The sequence below is a fragment of the Heliangelus exortis genome, chromosome 17 (assembly GCF_036169615.1).
Source record: "Heliangelus exortis chromosome 17, bHelExo1.hap1, whole genome shotgun sequence".
Taxonomy (NCBI): Eukaryota; Metazoa; Chordata; class Aves; order Apodiformes; family Trochilidae; genus Heliangelus; species Heliangelus exortis.
In genome coordinates this window covers 14,647,123-14,666,761 of record NC_092438.1, presented here as the reverse complement: position 1 = coordinate 14,666,761, position 19,639 = coordinate 14,647,123, and the positions used below count along the sequence as shown (strand labels likewise).

The window sequence follows — 19,639 nt, the reverse complement described above, 5'->3', positions numbered from 1 at the left end:
AGTGGCAGCTCAAATGGGTTCTGTCGGGTGCTTGTCCTTGGGCAAGACTCGGTTCTGGTTGCTGGTTCTCCTGCAGGTTGGGCTTTGCAGTGTGGGGTGTGCAGTGCTGGTCAGGGATGTCTCCAGGATGGGTCTCAGTGAGCAGGAAGTTGTTTCCTTTCTTCCTGTTTTTGTCCCCATGGCTGCTGGTTTCCTCTGGGAAGAAACCGGTGTATTCTGCAGTCAAGAACAAATAGTTGCACGTAATGGGCAGGGACGAGGTGGCCGAGCCGAAGGCACTCTGGAATGAAAAGGGATGAGGAAGGAGCAGAGGGTGTTGACAGCTGATAGGAAAGCCAAGGCAAGGAGCTGCTCTTGTGCTGGGACCAGAGGGGTAAGGAGGGATCCCTTGGGACAAGCTGGGAAGCAGACCCTTGGAAGGAGGAGTTGGGTTTCCACCCCTGTGCATGGATATTACGTTGCTCTCCGGCGTTTCTGTCTGGGTGGTGCAAGAGGAGGTGATAACTTGTGTGAATTGGCTGATGGGAAGAGACAGATGGACTTAGAGATGCTTCATTCCTTCAAGTTTTGAATGTTTAAAGGACTTTATGGAAGGGCTTGCATGCCTGAAAGCTTGTCTGCCTTCTTGTTCTGAACCTTCTGTTGCTCTAATAGCAGCATCTTCCCTCCCTCCCTCCCTCCTGCATCCCTCTTGTATCCATAGATCCTCGTGGCTACCTCTGGGCTACCTCAGGTCTCCTCTGCCTGCATGTGGGCTTGTGAGGAGCCTGTGCCATTCCTGAGAGGGGACCCTGCCAGCCTTCCGAGAGGTGCTGTGGATTGGGAAGAGGGGAACGAGGTTTATTACTCTCTCTGCACCCATCTGTCCTTGCTCTGAGCCCCCCTGGGAGGCAGTGGCTCTCCCTGTGCTCCCCTGGCAGTGCTGTGCCTGCTCCTCTGCGTTCCCATGAAAGGAGGGTAATGCAGTGTAAAAGCAACTCCCACAAAACTAGTTCTGCTCTGGGACTTCCCATGACAGGCCTTTTTTTTTTTTTTTTTTTTTAGCAATACAGTTGCAAGAGATCTGCCTACAAACTGGCTTTTCAGGTTCTGGGGAAAGCCATGGGCTGGCCCCGGACTCAGGAATGTCTTGCTCCTTGCTGGGTAGGCTTCATCCAGGGTGATGAGCTTTGGAAGCACAGCAGGCACCTCTTCTCCAGCAAGCTCATCCTTCCTGTGGCTGAGTGCTGAGAGGCAGTGGCCCCGACGTGTTGCCTCAGCCAGGAGTCACATCCCTTGGATGGAGAGGGCCAGAGCCTCATCACTGGGCTTGGCAGATGCCTCCTTTCACTTTTGTGGTGGGACTGACAGGAGGCTGCAGCTGAGCTGGGTTGTGAGGCAGGAATAGGAATTCCTTTTGGGGTCATCAGTCCTGTTCCTCTGGAATCCAGCCCCAGAGAGTAGCCAGCAAGTCCTAGCATGTTCCCTGAGAGAGGCAGGGTCTGCTGAGTGTGGCATGATAGGGCAGTTTATTCTGGGCACAGAGCCCACATGCTCAGATATAATTAGTAAAGATTTTATTCCCTTCAGTCTGTCGGATCTCTCTGCAGAGCAAACACAGCCTGGTTAGTGCTGAAGGCCTGAGATGATCAGTAGTCCCGGGTTGTTCTCCTCTTCCATTCAGTACATCCAGAAAAAAAGCCTGGCAAAGCATCCTGTGTGCTCCTGGGGCTGCTGCTGCCTGGGATTGGCTGTGAGCTGAAGATCCTGGGATTTGTCTGTACCTCTAGAGTTTTCATCCAGCAGAACTGTCTTTGATAAGCTTCTTCCCTCCTGGTTTCTGCCTTTCCTTCTGAGCTACCTCTGGAGGCTTTGGCATCCCATGGAGACCATGTGCCTTTCTCAGAGGTTCCAGCATTAATTGTGACCCAACGTGACACTGTTGGGAATTGCTATTCCTGCAACCACTTGCCTGTCACCAGAATATGACCTATTTCAGTAGAAATACTTAAAACTAAAGGATGGGTTCCTTTCTTCATGTTTTCCCTGGGCTCAGGTATGGGTTACTTTCCTTTACTCCCAGCTGAAGAGGTGCTGGGGCCCCAAGTCTAACATTATTGAATGAAAAACAGAAAAGAAATGGGCAGATGTGGCACTGTTCTTGTAAGGTTGCCTCCCTGCTCCCTGGTACAGTTGAGTAACCTGCAGACCATGTGTGTTACCTGCCTGCTCTGAGAGCTGCATTGAATCTTCTCTGCTGAGAGTGGGGCAGCATCTCAACGTGTGCTGCAGCCTGAATTTAGTGGGACTTGTGCCTGGGTTGTGGGTAAAATGTCCCAGTGCTGCTGGAAAGTAGAGTGAAGATGGTTTCTTTCCTCAGAGGAGAAGTCCCACACTACTGGGAAGCTGTGTCCCCAGTAACAGGTTTGGGTTTTTTTTAGCTTCATAGTTGTTTATTGGTGGGTTTTGTTGTCTTTTTGTTTATTTTTTATCTTGTTCAGAACTAGCAGACTGACCACCTGAACTCCATGGACAGCAGGACCTCTTGCTTTTCTGCTGGTGTCCAGTGGCTCCCCTCCCAGGTCAGCACCCACCATGCAATTAGCAGGAAAATAGGAAGGGATAATCCCAGCCCTGCAGCTATTAGCCCCAAGAGATTAGGGAAGCAACAGGCAAGTTTTAACCTCGGGAGGAGATGGAGCTATTGGCATTTCTCATGGTGATGCTGGCATCTCTGTTTCTGAGATTTGGTGTGTGGTGTGTGCTCTTACCATCCAGTGGGTTACCAATGGGTTTCCCATTGCTTGCTCCTTGGTTCTGCTCATTCAGGGGCTGTCCAGGACTGGCTGAAGCCCACTGAAGATCAGATCATTTCTCTGATACTTGTTGTTTCAGTCCAGGCTGCTGTAGGAATGGGGAAGTGTTGTCTGTTATTTTATTTTTTTTTTTTTTTTTCAATGTGTATTGGGACAGTGCCACAGCAAGTAAATTAGTAGCTGGGTTTTTGAACAAATCATTCAACCTATGGATAAAACCCAGTGCCTGCTTGCTACTTGCTGAAGGCAGAGAGCTTATTCTTCACATTAACTTTAACTGTTAAATCTCCTGAAGCTGTAGTGTTGTGTGCCCTGTTTGCTGAAGAGATGGCAAATGTCAGATTGTTCTTGAAATTTCCTTTGGGTGCACTTTTCATACTAAGCAGGTATGTTATCTGTTTCAAATATAATTAAAGCTCCTTTTTGCATACTGTGGAAACGTTAGAACTGTCATGTTACAGACCTGAGCCATGGGTATGTTCTCAAATTCTGGGGCCTTTAGCAACGCACAGACCTTGCCTGGGTAATCACAGCATCTCTAAAACACAGTGATTAGGAAAGGAAATGTAATTTCTTCTCCACGAACTAACAAGTGTCATTGCAAAACACTTCCCTGGCACGGTACGGCCTTCCCAGGGGGAGAATAGATATCAAGACAAGCCTGGTCTTGCCTTTTCTGGAAAGCCTACCTTGCCTCCTCCTCCCCTTCCTGTTTCCACTTGGCTGAGACACAGCCCCTTGCTCTGCTATCAGCCTCCAGCCCTGGTTTCAAGTTGTTTTCTGTTTTGTTTTGGTTTTTTGCTTCTTTAAAAAGGAACAATCCCTATGAGGTCATCCCGAAGCTGCACAGGATGCTGCTTTTACTGTTCCACAGGTCTGGCACCTTCCTGGCCTTGGTTCAGGGAAAGTTAGAACAGTTTGGATTTTAAAATCTTGTGGGCTTGGACGTCTGGGTCTGCACACAGAGCTGCTGAGTTTCAGGAGTGGCTGCCCATAACAGGCAGCACACAGGAGGGAGGTGTTTTCTGTCACTTGAAGGCAAAGCCTGGGGCTTTCAAGTGAGCTGTAGAAGACAGCAGTCCATGAGGTATTTTCCCAAAAAGTGTGAGTGCACCTTCCATTTCTCTGACTGCTCCAGGATTGTAATTCCAGGGAGAGAGAATGTGCCAGTCACTCAGATTGAAGAAGTAATGGTGCACCTAGATTTTTAATTTTTTTTTCTTTTGCTAAAGCAAAGCTGGAATTGTGATTATTTCTATTTTTATTATAAATCGTGTGTGCATTGGGCACACATGGACCAACACAATACAGACACCTGCAGAGCAAGACAGGCTATTCCTGCAGCTGCTTTCCAACAAGGTAGGAGATGGTGTGTGGCCAACACTGAGCACTAGCAAGAGCAGAAATTAGAGCATCAGGCTGGCAGATCTCTGTCCTGTGTCCCTGGCTAATGCTCAGGAAGAGCTGCTCCAGCCAGGCCAGCTCTTTTCCAAGCCCTTGGCTGTGTCACTGTGCTTTTGAAGGGTCTCTGTTAGGTCTCCTTGCTCTGGGCATGGCTGGTGGGTGCAGGCTGCTTCTCTTGCTGGTGTCCAGGTGAACAGAACTGTGGTTGTGTTGGAGAAAATGGTTGTGTAATGGTGAGGGAGAATGGTCTGAACTTCAAAAGAACATGCCAAGAAATGAATGGCTCAGATGCAGCAGCTTTCATCCTTCCTGAATATAAAGTCTGTCTTCTGGTGGCTCCAGCATTTATTATTGTTATTTCCTCTTAAGTTTATTTTCTTTTTTAGATTACTATTCAGGGTTGTTTTATGTAACTTTCCATAGGAAATGTTGTCATTTGTGGCAGTTTTGATCTCACTTGCCAGTTTTTATTTAGCACTAAAAAGAATCTTTGCTGCTTTTGTTACGAAGTCTTTGCTGCAGCAAAGGTTGCTTGGCTTGTGGTCCAACATAATTTTTGGTTTGGGGGACTGTGCCCTTTTTAGGGGAGGTTGCTTTTTGGCAGTTGCTTTTTCATCAACTGTTTATTAGTGTCTTGTTTTCTATGTGATCAATGCTGTAATTGCTGAGAGGCATTACCAAGAAAATTGCTCTTGAGATGGGTGCATGGGCAGCACCTATTCTGAAAGCAACCAGAGCCAGTGTGTTTAGAGAGTGCCACCAGTGCTGTGTCCCGGGTGTCCCCAGCCCTTAGGGCACTTGTGATGAATATGAGAGCTGGGCAAAAAAACCTTAAAAATGCAGAGTTTTAATGGCAGGTGGTACCTTTGTTAAAATACAGCGGGGGCATTTTATTGGTTTTGTCTTTTGTTCTCTGCTGTGCTGGCAGAGGCATTTTTGTGACTTTAACCTTGCTGAGTGACTGAGGCAATGACTGTGTCTGGGATACTTGTGGGTCAGCCAGCACTTTGCTGTGCATTTTACTAATAATGAAAATAAACCCACATCAGGGTATTCCAGAGCCCTGTTGGATTGCTGCATGAGTTCAGTGTGTGCTAAAATAGTCTCTGTGATCACTTTTTCCTGCTCCTTTGTTAAGGAGGAGCTCTGGTGACACTGGAGGACGTGTGGGGACAACAAAGCTTGGAGGCTGCTGAGGACCTGGAGTGAGGGGCTGAGTGCTGCCAGCCCAGCAGCTCTGAGCAACCTTGAGCAGAGTCAGGAACTGGGCTTGTGGAGGGGATCCTTCCTCTGGGTAGACTTCCAGTGCTGTCAGTCAGCTGTTCAGAGTTGGAACTGTTAATATTTGAGTTGTTAATGTGATTATACTTGTTATCCATTCTGTCTCCATCCCCTGTGGCACTGGACCAGCACTAGTATCCTGGTTCCTGCACAGACGTGTAGCTGGGAGTGAGTCTAGGTGGAAACCAGCTCCTCCTGAGGAGCAGAGTGCTGGCTGTACCAGCTTCCCTAAGGAATGGGAGTGCTGCTGCTCACCCCTGGGCTTGATGTCTTGTCCCTGGAGCTGTTATAGGTATTGTCATCACTCTGTGCCCAGAGGTAGCCCCTAAGTGTTGTGCTGTGCCCAGAGGATTAGGATGTGGTGCTGGAAACCTGGCATTCTCTGTGCAGAGCTGCAGGCAGTGAGGAACACTAACAGGAGGAGGATGCCCCAGTACTCCAGAGGATTTCCCCCTGCTCCCTTCTTTGTTGGTCATTTTATGTCAGACTCATCCCCTTGCTGGGATCTGGGTAGGGTGTAGGTGGCTCTGTGCTTTACTCCAGAAGGTGGAGTTGGGTGCTGATTGCTCATCACCTGGGTCCTCTGTGGGCTCTGGGGTGCCAGCATGGTGGCTGCTGTTGGGAACCTCTGGGACAGAGGTGAAAAGACAGTCCTCTGGCCAGGCTGCTCTGCTTGGCTCACTTCTTTATGGGTGCCACAAAGCCTTAGGTGAGCAGAGGAAACTCATCCCTTGGGAGCTCCTCTCTGGAAGCTGCCTATGTGTGAGGCTTGGCTGTCAGCTCGAGAGGAGTCTGTGGATGGTTTGGATGTTTTCCCATCCAGTGACCTCTGCAAAAGCTCACTTTGCCTCTGGTGATGCAGTAGCATTTTATTTCTGCTGCACTCAACACCTGCATTGAGGGCACTTCTCAGAAGCATTTTTTAAGCCTTGAGAGCTGTAGAACCCCCCCAGCTCCCTGGTGGTAATTGTTCCCTTCCCGGGGTGCTGCAGATGTGAGGGTTTGGCCACGTTTTCAGTATTAACTTTGAACTATGCTGCCTTGAGAAGCAGTCCAGTCGTTTGGCTCCAGCTGCTCCTGTTGTTCCTGCTTCTTCCCCTTTCCTTCTGCTGCCACAAGTGTTTGTGGAGCCATGTGGTGACTTGGACCAGAGAAGAGTTTGGGGTGGAACAAAGCATTTTCTCTGCTGAGCTGATGTGGGATGGTTCCACGTGGGGATCACCCCAGAGCTGAGGGGGTGATGGTGCCAGAGAGGAGCTGGGGGCTGCTGCTTCTGGTGCCTTGCATCTCCTTCCAATGGCCATGGTATCTTTAGAGCCTGAATTTGCAGTGTTGGCTTCTGTGTTCCTGTTCTGCTTTTTGTCTGCTGCATTTGGGGTACATCTTTTCACCTGTACTTGGAGAAGTTGAGGAGATCTGGGAGACTGAGGAATCCAAAGGTTTTTGAGCTTCCTGGTTTTCCTGTCTTCCGTAGGAGGGCACCAGGCCTGGATACCCTTCAGACCTCACGTGTGAAACTCTTCTGAAAGCTTGTCATGTTGGTGGTGTTCCAGTAGGAGCTCATTGTAGTTGATTTCCACCATGACCTGTGTCTTTTTTCTGAAAATTGAGAAAATCAGTTGCTCCAAGAGACCATAGATCTGATTTCCTGATCCTGGGGTTGCCTCAGGTACATTCAGACTTCACTGGGATGATTTTATTGCCTGTGTTTGACATCCTTTGGCTCTATGGAGTTCCCTTTGAAGCTTTGCTCTCCCAGTGTCTCTCTTGCATACCAGTATCATTCTGCAGGGCTCTGCATGAAATCCAAACCCTTGGGTTTTTTTTTTTTTTCTAACGTAGCTTCCCATTTCCTGCCTAGGGGTCTGCCTGGCCTCTTCCAAGCCAGGAAGTTTCCACTGGTGTTTGTCAGCTGATAAAACTGAGTGCTTCACAGGGATGTCCTTCAGTGCTGCCTTCATTGCTGGGATGAAAGACCCTCCCCAGAGCATTCACCTTGCTTTGGGTCCCTGCTGGTCCAGCTCTGTGGCAGGGCTTGTGTGCTGGTTCTCCACTTGCATGTTGGCTTTATGGACACCTGCTCAAGGTTCTTGTAAAGGAAACTCTCAGAAAGAAGATTATGGGTCTTTTAATTCAGTCTGCACAAGTCAAAGCCTTGTGTTTCCTCAGAGCCCATTCAAAGGCTTTTGCTACCCTGTATCCACTTCTTCCACATTCTTCTTTGATGTGAATTTTAAAAGCCAGTTAGGGTGGGGACAGGCCCAGTGTCCTGCCAGAGAGCTGTGTCCTTTGTAAGAGGTTGGCAGGGGTGGTGCAGATCCCTGAGCTCTCTGTTCTGTTTGCTGGGGATGGAGAAGCTCTGGTTCAGCTGGGCAGGGGGCAAAGGCTCGGGCTGGAGTTTGGTGTTTCAGCTCAGCTGCTGTCATCACCAAATTGGCTGCTCCTCCCTTCCACTCTCTGCACAGAGCTTGTCTGGAATTGCCTGAGCTTCTTCAGGATGCCAGATTGATAGGAAACTATTTATTAGGATTAGTTTTGTGCTGGTACCTCAGAGTAGCTGAGAGGAGTAGGGCAGGGCTTCTCCTTGCTGCCAGGATGCTCATTCCCCAGCTCCTGCACAGCCTTGGGACATCTCCTCTGAGCTGGGCAGGGAAGGTGGGGAAAGCAGCAGAGAGCCCTGCACAGGTTCTGTTTCCAAGGTTTGTTTCCAAGGTGGGACATGGTGGTGGGCTCAGCTGAAGCCTGGGTGTTGCTGTGCCCTCAGCAGCTTTGCCCAAGAGTGCAGGGTCACAGCCCTGTCCCACCTTCCCTGGCCCTGCCTGCCCTCACCCCTCCATCTGGCTTTTCTTGCTCCTACCTGATACTTGAGGTATTATTTGTCACTTGTTGGGTCTCATCCATGCTCCATGGTTTTATTTATGAGGCTGAAGCCCTGCTGCTCCTCTCCTCCTTGGACTGCCTGCCTTTTCCCTGCTGTGCCATCCTGGAGATGAGCCACAGCCAGCAAATCCATTTAGGATCCTGGCTCCCTGGCTGCCTCTCCACCCGGGTACCTCCCTCAAGCAGAAGAGCTGCAGGGACAGAGCTCCTCAGGTCTCAGCTCTGAGCTGGGGCTCTGGGGAGCACTGCAAATGCAGATGTTGCAGCGATGGGGGCTGAGAAGTGCAGGAAAACAGCTGGAGGCTGAACAGGGGCCACGGTGATCGGGTTGCCTCTTACCTCCTGGGGCTGTCTGCAGGAACATGCAGCACATCCTGAGCTGGAGAGGAGCAGTGGTGCTGGGAAAAGCAGATGGGATGTGTTTGTGTGGTGGGGCTGAGGGAAGTTGTTTTGTTTTGGTTTTTTTCACTGGAATGTTTTGAGGAACAGCTTTATTTTAAATGGGAATGCTGGTAAAAATGGAAATTTTGGAGGAAAAAAATCAACATGAGAATAGCTTCACTTGTCTGTTTAAATGGCAGGAGGGTCTGAGATGACTGTGCAGGTCTCTGAATGGATTTCACATACCTGTCAGGTTTTGGAGCATGCTCAGGCCTCTGTAGGAGGCTTTTTCTTCTCTGCTTGGTTTGGTGGATTTCATTAAGCAGCTTTTCTTGGACCTGTGCCAACTTTGGAATTTAATGTGCTCTCCCTTTCTTAGCCTGACCCACAGCACAGTGGTTTTGGCACTTGTCCTGGTACTGTGACCTTGCTTTGGCACAGAGCTTCCCGAGACTATTTTCCCAGAGTATCTGCAATATACAAGATTTTTCCTTTGTTTGTTTATTTCAATTGAAATTGACTCCATTAATCACTTTTGTGCTGCTACCACAGATGTGCATGAAGCTCATCAATTAGAAGCAGCTCCATTTGCAAATCTGGCGTGTGCTCAGCCTGTGTGCTGGAGAAGACTTTGTCTTTCCAGTGTCCTCAGTTCTGTGATGCTGAGCTGCCTGGGCAGTGCTGGGGACACCTGGGTCCTGAGCACCAGGACCAGGACTGTGCCAGCACTGAGAGAAGAAGTCCAGGCAGGTATTGTGCCCTTCTGCCTCCCCCTAGTGCCTTCTGACAGCCTCCTTACTCATGTCCCAATGGCTCTCATGTGGTTTTGGTAATAGTGGGGAATTCTCTTGATGTCACTTGTTGGGCAGTTTAAACACAAGTTGAGTTTCAAGCCCCAGTGACAGTACAAAAAAGCTGGAAAGTGTGGCCATTTCCACCCAGCAGGATGAAGACATGGAGCTGGTGTCTAGGCTGGTGGAGCATTTTCTGGTCTTTGGGAGATGCTGCAAACCACAAGCAGAGGTGAGAGGTCTGGCACAGCTCCTGCCCGAGGACTGAGCAGCTGGATGTGGATCCTGCTGTTTTTGTGGGAAGAGAGAGGGTGGCAAGAAGGGCAGGAAGATCTGTAGAGCTGGGACTGGCATGGAGAAGGGGGATAGGGAAAAGCTCTTCACTCTTTTTAGCCCAAGAGCTAAGGGGCATCAAGTGAACCCAGGAAATGTCAGGTTTAAAGGCAAAGGGAAGAGGGGGGCTTGTCACACAGCACATTTCAGCTGTGAAGCTCTTTGTCACAGGCAGGTGTGAATACTACAAGTTTGCTCGGATTAAAAAATGGGTTGGATAAAGTCTGGAAGAAGAAAAATCACTGAATGGATATGGAGTTGGATACAGAGCCATTAAACACAAAGCCATCTCTGGCACAAGAAGCTTCTGAGTTATTCACAGCCCGTGCCAGGGCTCTGTCCTGGGAGATCTGGCTGTGGAGTGATCCTGTGTGACTGCCACATGTCCTCAGGTGGGAGTGAGAGGGAGGCTTTAGTGGGACACTTGGCCTGACCTGTCCTATCCTGCCAGGGACCTCTGAAAAACACTTTTAAGAGCAGGACTGAGAAAGGAGGATTGCTTGAGGGTCTGTGACCACTCAGATTAAATGAATGTGCAGTCAGTTTTGAAACAAGGCTCATTGTCTCAATGAAATACATGGACAGCATATCCTGAAACACTAACACTTAAAAATAACTGTGGTCAGTGTGAAACTTTTAGTGAGGTGCTGAGATAGAAATAATGACTGCAGCAGTTGAGTGGAATGAAGGGTGTAAACCTGCCTTGCAAAGTTGATGTGCAACCATCCAGCTGTTGATCTCTGCACATCTGGTCTCTGTGTCCATGTGTACAGCTGGATCCAGACTCAGGCTCACTGTTAACCTCCTGGGGACCTGCCTCTTGTGTCTGTGCCCCTGTCTCTTGTCCCCTGGGTCAGGGACAGTTGGCTGATCTGTGTGCTGAGAATTTGCCCTGCCAGGGCCAGCACTTCAAGTTTCATCTTACCCGTTTGTCAGGGTTGTTCTTGGCCACTCCAAACACACAGGTGTTGTCAGGAACACCGGGCAGCTCTGCCTTCACTGCACTCTTTTATTGAGAGATGAACATTTTAGTAAGTAAAAAAGGTCAAACTGTTAAAAGAATTTACTCCTGAGTTAAGTGTTGTGTTTGCAGCCACTCTTGAAACTCACCTGGTTTTAAATTACTGAGGTTTTAAAGTCCTGAGTTTTTAAGTTACTGATATGCACTTTGATGCTTTGCTATTTAAAGAATTCTTTAAGTGCTGAAAGTGGGAGAAATTGTGCCCATTGTTCTGCCAGCTACAGGAGTTTCATCTTGAGGCCTGGGGATAATCAGAAGGCATGAGCCCATGGGTGGGCATGCCCTGTCCTCTGCCCTTCATGCAGCATTTCTTGCACTGCTGGAGAAGCCCTGCAAGGGGATGGATACCTGGACATCCCCTGTCCAGAGCAAGCATGAGGAAAGGGGCCTGAAAGGAGATTTCATTGGGAAGTCTTTCAGGGAGCAGAGGGTTGCAGCAGCAGCAGCTTTTGAGCAATACAGGAGTGATTCATTCACTGCCTTCCTGGCCTGGCCTTGCTCTTTGATAAAGCTGCAAATCTTAACTCATGTTTGTATGCAAAGCACCTGCACACAAAGGCACCTCTGTAGGTGGACAGGAAGGAAGTTGAGTGATATCTTCTCACAGAAGAGATGCTGGGAAAAGAAGTTTGGCTCTGAATTTGCCCTTGAAGGGGCAGAAAGGAGGTTCTTGAGTTGTGTTGTGAAGGGCAGGTGTGAAACAGGTTGTTTGGTCATGCTGAGGTGGTGGCTCTGTCCCTCCTGGCTGGTCTCTGCTATTGATTCTCAGTCAGGCAGGGTGTGTGTGATCCTCATGGGTAAATGCTGGAGCTCTTTGCATTGCACCAGGGGAGTTGTTCAGGTCTGAGAAATCTGCTCTCCTTCCTGACCTCACCATGAAACAAGTTTTTCCATTTAGCATGCAATACTGAAAGCTGTCTCACCCTTACCAAGAGCAGGTGGGAGTTCCCCTGATAACGTCAGTATTCTCATTTTATAAGAAATCAGAACAGATGCATTTATTTAGTCACCCTGCAGCTCTGGGTGGAGGGGAGGAAGGAGTTGTGTGCCTGCAGTGTGTTCCACTGTGCACACAGGACTGCAGTACATGGATGAAGGGCATGTCTGCACAGGCTACATCATGAATTCCCAGACTTTTGGGGGCCTGTGGTATTTGCTGAAACCCAACCTTCATCCACCTCCAGCTGAGTCCTCCCTTTCTGTCGTTCCTGCTCAGCTGAGCAGGGTGCTCCTGGCAGCCAGCCCAGCCTGCAGGACTCAGCCAGCAGCTGCTCTGCAGCTCCTTTTGGATGAGATTCTCCTGACCCAATCCGGATCATCCCCCACTCCCTTTTGGTGACCTGTTTCCTCCCCCACCACCCTGTCTCTCTTGCAATGGTAAGCTTCAGAGTTTGTGCAGCTCCCTTTCCAGAGCAGCTGCTGTGGGAATCCTGTGGAAATGCCCCAAAAGGCAGTGCGTGTTTTGGAGAACCAGAGCCTAATTTTGGTTGGGAGGGACCTTCCCAGGTTGTCTGGCTCAGCTGGTGTGCAAGGCAGGGCTAATTCAGACTGCTCAGAGCCTCTCCTTTAGGTGAGGGCTCTGTGTCTCCAGTGATGGAGGTCCTGCTGCCTCTCATTCTGTCCTAGGACTTGGCCACTCTCAAGGAAGAATCCTTGCATTATTAAACTCATGGTGCATTTGAAAAAAACCCTACTGTGTCAGCATTGTAAGAGCACTGAGTTTTAATCCAGACAGCTTTTCTTCTGCAGCTTTTTAAGTCGTGTGCCTGTTAACTGGATGCTTATTCCACCTGGCCACCGTGGTCTTGATTTATTATTTTTTTTTCATCCCTGTGTGATCTATGGCCTGGGACAACACAAGGAGGGACCTAGGAGGGAGTTGGATCTGTTGTCCCATTCAGCTAAAGTGCCTCTCACTGCTACCTTGTGATGGTGCATGTGCTAGGGAAGGAAGAAATATGGGCTTGCAGAATGACCCAGAGTGGAAGGTACCCGTGGAAGTATAGGGGCTGATCTCCCATCACTGACATCTGTTTTCTTAATTGTTTCTCTGAGTCTGCACAGTGCTCTGCCAGCCTGAAGGAGCTGTGTGCTCCCTGTCCTACTGTGTGTAACCTAAACAGGAGGAGAAAGCTGCAGTGTGGTAGCAAGATGGCAAGTGGCAAGATGAGAGTGAGTCACTCAGATTACTTTGGTGTTTTGGTAACAGAACGGTTTTCATTTAAATACCATGTAATTATTATTTATGTATGAAAACCACTCTCAGTTCAGGAGTAATGCCAGTTCTCCAAGGTTCACACTGCACTTGTGTTACTGTGTGTGCACTCTCCTGTTTCTAGAAGCTGAGTACACTTAGAAGATAGTGGGGCCAGCAATGAGGAACAGCCACTTGCTAATTGCTCAGCTCAGTTAGGGAAGTGTGGTGCTTGGCTTTGAGTGGGCAAGGGTGTCTGTGTGAGTCACAAGCTGTTTTTAGAGGGAGGTCAGTGGCTTTTGGTGCTGCAGTTACTTAGCTGGTTGGACTGGATCCAGATCTCATTAAGATTTAATTCATAACTGGTTCTTAATCTGGATCTCACAGCAGTCTCAGCAAATCTTAATGGGAGGTGACTCTCACACTTCCAACTGCGGTCTCTGGCTCCAGGTCCTGCAAAGCCTTAGGAACATGCAGTGTCCTGCAAGTGCCTGGTCCTGGCTGACAAATGGGGACACAAGAGGTGATCCCTGAACCTTCATGAGGAGCTTGGGAGATCTTCCAGTGTGGAGCATGGATCCCATCAGTCACAGCCTGGAGGAGGGTGCTCTGCCCGGCCCTGCTGGCACACACTGTGTCAGGACTGAGCCTGGCCTTGTCCCAGCAGTCATTTCTCTCCTCTCCCAGGCCTGAGGACAAACGTGGGACAATGTCAGAAGCACGACACGACAGCACCAGCAGTTTACAGAGGAAGAAGCCACCATGGTTGAAATTGGACATCCCGGTGCCGGCGCCCGTGGCGGTGCCAGAGGAGCCTCAGCCTGTGCAGGTAAGGGGGCTGGGGCCAGGGGGCTGGGGGGGCTGTGCAGGGGAGCAGCTCTGTGCCCATGGTCTGAGGGCCTGAGGCAGGGGCAGATGGCAGGTGAAGAGGCAACATCAGAAGGGGCATTTACCCCATTGGTAAATTTATGATGAGTAGTGAACTCCCCCTTGAAGGGGATGTTGGGGGGGCTGCTGATGTGCTGCTGATGTGCTGCTGATGTGCTCTGATCAGTGGACTTGGCTGTTTGGATGTAGGGACTGTGAAAAGTCTCCTGGCTAGGGGGTTTGGGAGTGAGGTATTCAAGCAAGCATCTCTTAAGGGGAGATGAAGGAGTGAAGTTTGTCCTAGACAAACATGAAGCCCTGAAACGAGCAGGGAATGAGTCTGACTTATGAACAGCCAAGATAATGACAGGCTCTTGTCAGTAACAGCAGGGAAAGAACAGTTACTGGCAGCACAGAGCTGTTACCAGCACGAGGAAGAAAAGAAAATCATGTGGGATGAAACAGAAGTTTGACACTGAAGGGTGGAGAAATAGAGATGGGTTAATAGGAACTGTGCAAAGTATGAGTGCAAAATTTCTGCTGGGAATAGGAAGAACAGCAGGAATTTCTGCTGCAAGGTGGCAAAAGCACTCCTGTGTGGGTAAGACCTGGGCAGGATGATTGCTGGGTGCTGATGTGACCTTGCTGGAGGAACAGAGCCCAAGGCAGAGCTGGAGGGTTCGTGGTGCCCAGGAACTCCACAGCTGGGGTGCAGTGCCAGGGTTCAGTTGCTCATGGGAAGGAGTAGTTTGGGCACTGGGGAACTGGAGGGTTAAACAGCTTCCCTGCAGGGGAGCTGAGGACAAGCTGGTCTCCAGAGGGAGCTTACATTGTGCTTGGAATAGCAAGGACTGGCACCTTCCCATGCCTTGGTCCAGGGACTAAAATGCACTTCAGTTATGTGGCAGCTTCTGGCAGATCAGTCTTGGTCCTGGTCTTCCCTTGGAAGGAATGTGGTGGGGTTCAGTCTGCAGGGATTAGAAGTGGAATGCAGGGCTTCAACAGTGCAGTTTGAAACCTTCTGAATCACTGATTTAAGGATTTCATGGATATTCTCTCACCTGAAATCTCTCAGTACAGCTTCTGGAGAGATACTCTGCACTTGTTATGGAGCTGGGAGAGGTGATGTCCTCTGGAGGTCCAGTGTGCACAGCACAGCCTGTCAGGATAAGAGGGCAAAATGGGCTCTTTTGGTTTATAACCTGAGCAATGCATTGCATTGTTTTCACATAAAATGTAATAAAAATGGTAAGGTTAGTGGAAATTACTAGCTTTCAGGGATGGAGGGGATGGAGTAGCAAGCAGTTTTGAGGTAGACAGTGTCTGACCAGAGAAAAAAGTTGTTCAGAGCCTCACTTGCCAGAGAGACTGTCTACACAGCCTGCCTTTTATAAATGGGTGGTGGTGTCTCTGCCAAGCTGATGAAAAATTAATCCAGAGCAGCCCTGGGGAGGCAGCTGTATGAGCCAAGAACAGTCTGGTGAGTGCTGTCATATTTGGTAGGTGACATTCAGCCTAGACATGCTGGGAGCTTGCAGACCTGAGTGTGTCCAGATAATTAGGTTGTGAACAAAGCTGATGTGGCTTTCCCAGCTTGCTTAGCCTGCACCAGGCAGCACCTACAGCACAGGCCCACCCACAGCTCTGGCTTTTAATGCTAATCTAGAGTCTCTTGTGAAGCAAATCTTATTTGCTGTGCTTCTCTTCTCTTCATGGAGTGGTCTGGGAATGAGTGGTCTGCTTTCCTTCTGGATAGAAAAAAGCCAGGAGGAGACATTGCAGGAGGTGGTGTTATGCACACTCCAGCTACAGTCCATGGGCCAAGCCAGAGCTGGTCTCTTCTCCCAAGTAGCTCTCAGTAAGACAAGAGGGCATGCTCTGAAGCTCTGTCGAGAGACTTTTGGGTTAGATATGAGGAAAAAATTCTTTACAGGGAGAGTGATCAGGCATTGGAATGGGCTGCCCAGGGAGGGTGTGGGTTCTCCATCCCTGGAGGTTTTTAAGAAGAGTATGTGGCACTGAGTGCCATGGGCTGGGAGCCACAGTGTCAGAGGATTAAGGGTTGGAGTTGATGATCTCAGAGGTGCTTTCCAGCCTGGGTGATTCTGTGGTTCTGTGAGCTGAGACCCACCACACCAGCAGAGACTGTGTCCTTCATCCAACCGCTCTGTGCTGCAGAGCTGTTCTCAACACTGTCCCTCCCTCCTTGGATCTTGCTTCCAGCTTGCGTCTGGAGTCTTGGGTAGCTGTTGGATTGCTAACTAAATAATTTTGCAGGCTGAGTGGCCTTGCAGAGCGTCCCCCTGAGAACACTGACCCCCTTCTCCTGCTTCTCTTGACAGGCAACGAGGCGTCAGGGCTTCCTGCGGAGCGTCAGCATGCCCGCCGACAACACCCGGGTGCCCTCCCTGCCCCACGACCTGAGGAGACCCGTGCTACAACGACAGACCTCCATCACCCAGACCATCAAGAGGTGAGACACTGACCTGCTGCAGCCTGCCAGCCACTGCCACCCCTCATCTGTGGATTTCAGGTCCTCTGCTGGTCCCCGTTGCCTGGCACTTCAGTGGCGGGTTAGGATGTTTCCCTTGTTATCTCTCATGAGGCTGCAGAAGGTGAATGCAGGTAGATCCCCAGTGTATGAGCCCAGGGGTTCTCTGTAGCCTGTCTTTACTAAGTGAGGAGACAAGTCCTGGGAGGAAGATTGTGGTGATCAGAACAGTGAATTGTTCTTGCCACTTAGAGACAAATTTTGGCTGTGCCTGTGCTCCAGGGAGCTGGCTGTTTGAGTAACAGGGTGCTTCAGGTTCTGCTGTTTAGCTGAGACTGGATGATGTGGTGTTCTGGGATTACTTTGGTGCAGTATTTGAGAGCATGTGTCTAAGAGCTGTGCAGTACCTGAGAGCTGGGGGAGGCAGAAGCCCATTCTGAACAGTCCAGGGCTCTCAGCAGTGTGGCTTCTAGCACAAGCTCATTGGTAAATCCTTGGGGTGGCTACTGGAGGGTGACAGGGAGTAGGGAGAGGCTGCTCTGGTCATGCTCACCACACCTGCACAGAGGGCTGTCATTTGTCTCTGTGCCTCAAGGGTCTCTGAGACATGGCCACACAGCTGGATGCTTGTGCCCTCCCTGTGGCAAAGGCTTATCCCAGTGTGGCCACCAGGAGTGGCTCTTGCAGCTGCTCTTCTGAGGGGCTTGGATTGAATCCTTGGCAATGTGTCAGGGCTGCCTGGATCCCAGGACCATCCCTGGAGCTCCATGGGTCGGGGGCTCTTTCACCCAGACAGCCTGCACCCACTCACAAAGGAGCAACTTTCCAGCTATGGGAAAGACTGACCTCCCACACACTGTTTTCCTTTTCCTCAGATGTTCCCCAGCTGGTGAGGCTCTCCCCCAGCAGCTCTCTCTGATCCTGCAAGATTGGGAGGGCTGAGCCATGAAGCAGCTTCTGCTTTATTTCAGGGCTATAGCAGCTTCTGGCTGCAAGGCTGTCCTTGAACACCTGGACTGCCTTTTCCCTCACCTCCTGCCCTTCTCCTGCTCCTTGCCAGGACAATTAGACATGTCAGGGGTGAGGGGATATCCTGGGAAGGAGCTGGGGAGGCCCTGACAAGGAGCATTGTGTGGGAGGGCCAGGGTAACCTGTCCCAGAGGTCCTCATGACATGCAGCTTGTGTCTAGGGTGGAGATGGTGGGGAACTGCCAACTGCTTTGGTGCCTGGGGAAGAAATTTGCCCCTGTAAGACAGACAAGATGTATGGAGCTACAGTGAGCAAGGGAGGAGTGCTGGGTGTGGAGGTGAAGATCCCACATGCTGAGGGACATGCTTATGTCCTGCCTAGCTTTGGAGGTGGTGGCTGTTGCACAAACAGACCCCATAACATCATCTTCCTCTGAAGTGCTGGGGCTCAGGTTGGTGGCTGCATCCCTGCCTCTGCTTAGGCACTTTGTGCTCTGGGAGTGTGTACCAAGGGGGATGGCCCAGGATCAGCTTCTGGGATGGGGGTAGGAGAGCAGGTGCTGCTATGGGAAAGACTTTCCAAGGAGCAGAGCTGCAGGAGATGCACTCATGACACGAGCAATGAAAGCATGAAGTAAGTGGATCAGAAACAAGGGCAGAGCACTGAAAAGTACCAAGGAAAGGCATAAAAACCTGTGCTCTGCTTAGCAGAGCTAAGGGTGTGATGGAGAATTGCAGGCCATGAATCCATAAAGGTGTCTTAGGGGTTTGTTTCGTGTGTCCAGCAAGGTTGGTTCCCAGGTTTTCCACTTAACACAGCCCCCAGGATGCACAGAATGTAGAACTGTTCTGGCAGCAGGACTGCACACCAGCCTGTTCCCTGGGGCTTGGAGGATACAGATCAAGTGTGAGTGTAAGGTCAAGCTGGTGTGGTTCAGAACATGGCATGGGAGTGATCTGTGTGCCTGAGTATTGGCATCTAACACCACTTCCAGTGTCCCAAAGTGTTAAAAATGTCCGTGCAAGGCAGCAGGTGTGGCACAGATAGACTTGTGCACCAAGCAAGATCCTGCTGTGATCAATCAGAATGGGTGTAGGGCACTTCCAGTAGCATTAGACATCTGTATCTAAGCAGATAGGTGACTCAGCTGGCTGACACCTCCATAGTTTCTCATTTTGGTGTCCAAAGCCAGCCAGTGGGATCTGCAGCTGGGCATCTGAGCAGCAGATCACAGAGGTCTGGGGTTTGAGGGAGATTGCAGCATCCCTGCAATCTTCAAGAGCAATGGGAGACACAGATCAGAGTTGCAGAGGCACCAAAAGGATTCAGCAGCCTCCTGGGTTCAAAGCTGGTGTGGTTGTTCCTCTGGGGTTGTTCCTCTGGGGTTGTTCCTCTGGGGTTGTTTCAAGCTCTCAGTCAGAGGCCACTGTCCCGTGCATTATGGCACAACTGCTGCCACTGGGGATAGCAGGAGACATGGAAGTGTCAGGTGCAGGCCACTGCTTCCCTCTCCAGCCCTGCTGGCTCCTTCCCTTCAGCTCTCTTCTCTTTGCAGCAGACAGGTTCGGTTTCAGAGGTTTCAGAGGAGTCAGACCCTGCCTGCTCGCGGGCACCGGGCGGGCAGGACTTCCCTGACCAAGCGGCAGTCCCTGCCCCGATCGTTTTTCAGGTACTGGCAGCACTTTGAGTGTGGAACCCACCCCTGCATGTGTGTGCAAGGGCTGTCGCTGGGACCGTGTTGCCTTCCCAGGGCTGGCCAGGAGACCCACAAGCAGGCAGGAGTGAGAAAATTCATTTGTGCTTCTAACAAACCCCAGTTGTCACTCCTACTAAACGCGTAGGCAGCTGTCAATAAGCAGCATGGACTAACGAGCTGTCCACCCGCCAGCCTCACCCCCCTCCTGCCTTTCCTAACAAGCTGGAAACCTCCTGGTGTTCATTGCAGCTGGAATATCTCCCCAGGGCAGCCACAGCACAGCCTGCCTTTGCAAGTGTCAATGCAACACATGGCATATGCATATGTTGTCCCCAAAGCCTCCTCGGGGCAGGAGGAGAGAGGAAGCAGCACCGAACAGATGTGAGCATGTTGGTCCAGATGGGGCTGAGAGGCTCCTGACTGGAAGAGAGCATCCACTGTGTCCCTGTTCACATCATGACTTGTTCTAATCCAAATGTGACTGTCTTCTTTTTGAGGTGGAGGTCTTCGTGTACTTAGGACCAAGGAGATGAGC

General features: G+C 50.3%; 1 protein-coding gene across 7 annotated transcripts in view; it reads left to right on the top strand.

Moving 5' to 3' along the window:
• Window positions 1-19,639, top strand: part of RHBDF1 (rhomboid 5 homolog 1) — a 58,798-nt gene that overhangs the window by 24,696 nt on the left and 14,463 nt on the right. For 4 of the 7 annotated variants that reach the window (XM_071761379.1, XM_071761375.1, XM_071761381.1 and 1 more), the window contains exons 2-4: window positions 13,768-13,909; window positions 16,290-16,420; window positions 18,964-19,077. In XM_071761379.1, coding sequence (XP_071617480.1) covers window positions 13,768-13,909; window positions 16,290-16,420; window positions 18,964-19,077 — 387 coding nt within the window. Of the gene's footprint in view, window positions 1-97; window positions 374-13,767; window positions 13,910-16,289; window positions 16,421-18,963; window positions 19,078-19,639 lie in introns of those variants that run through there. The other 3 variants (XM_071761380.1, XM_071761376.1, XM_071761377.1) reach the window with 3 other exon arrangements.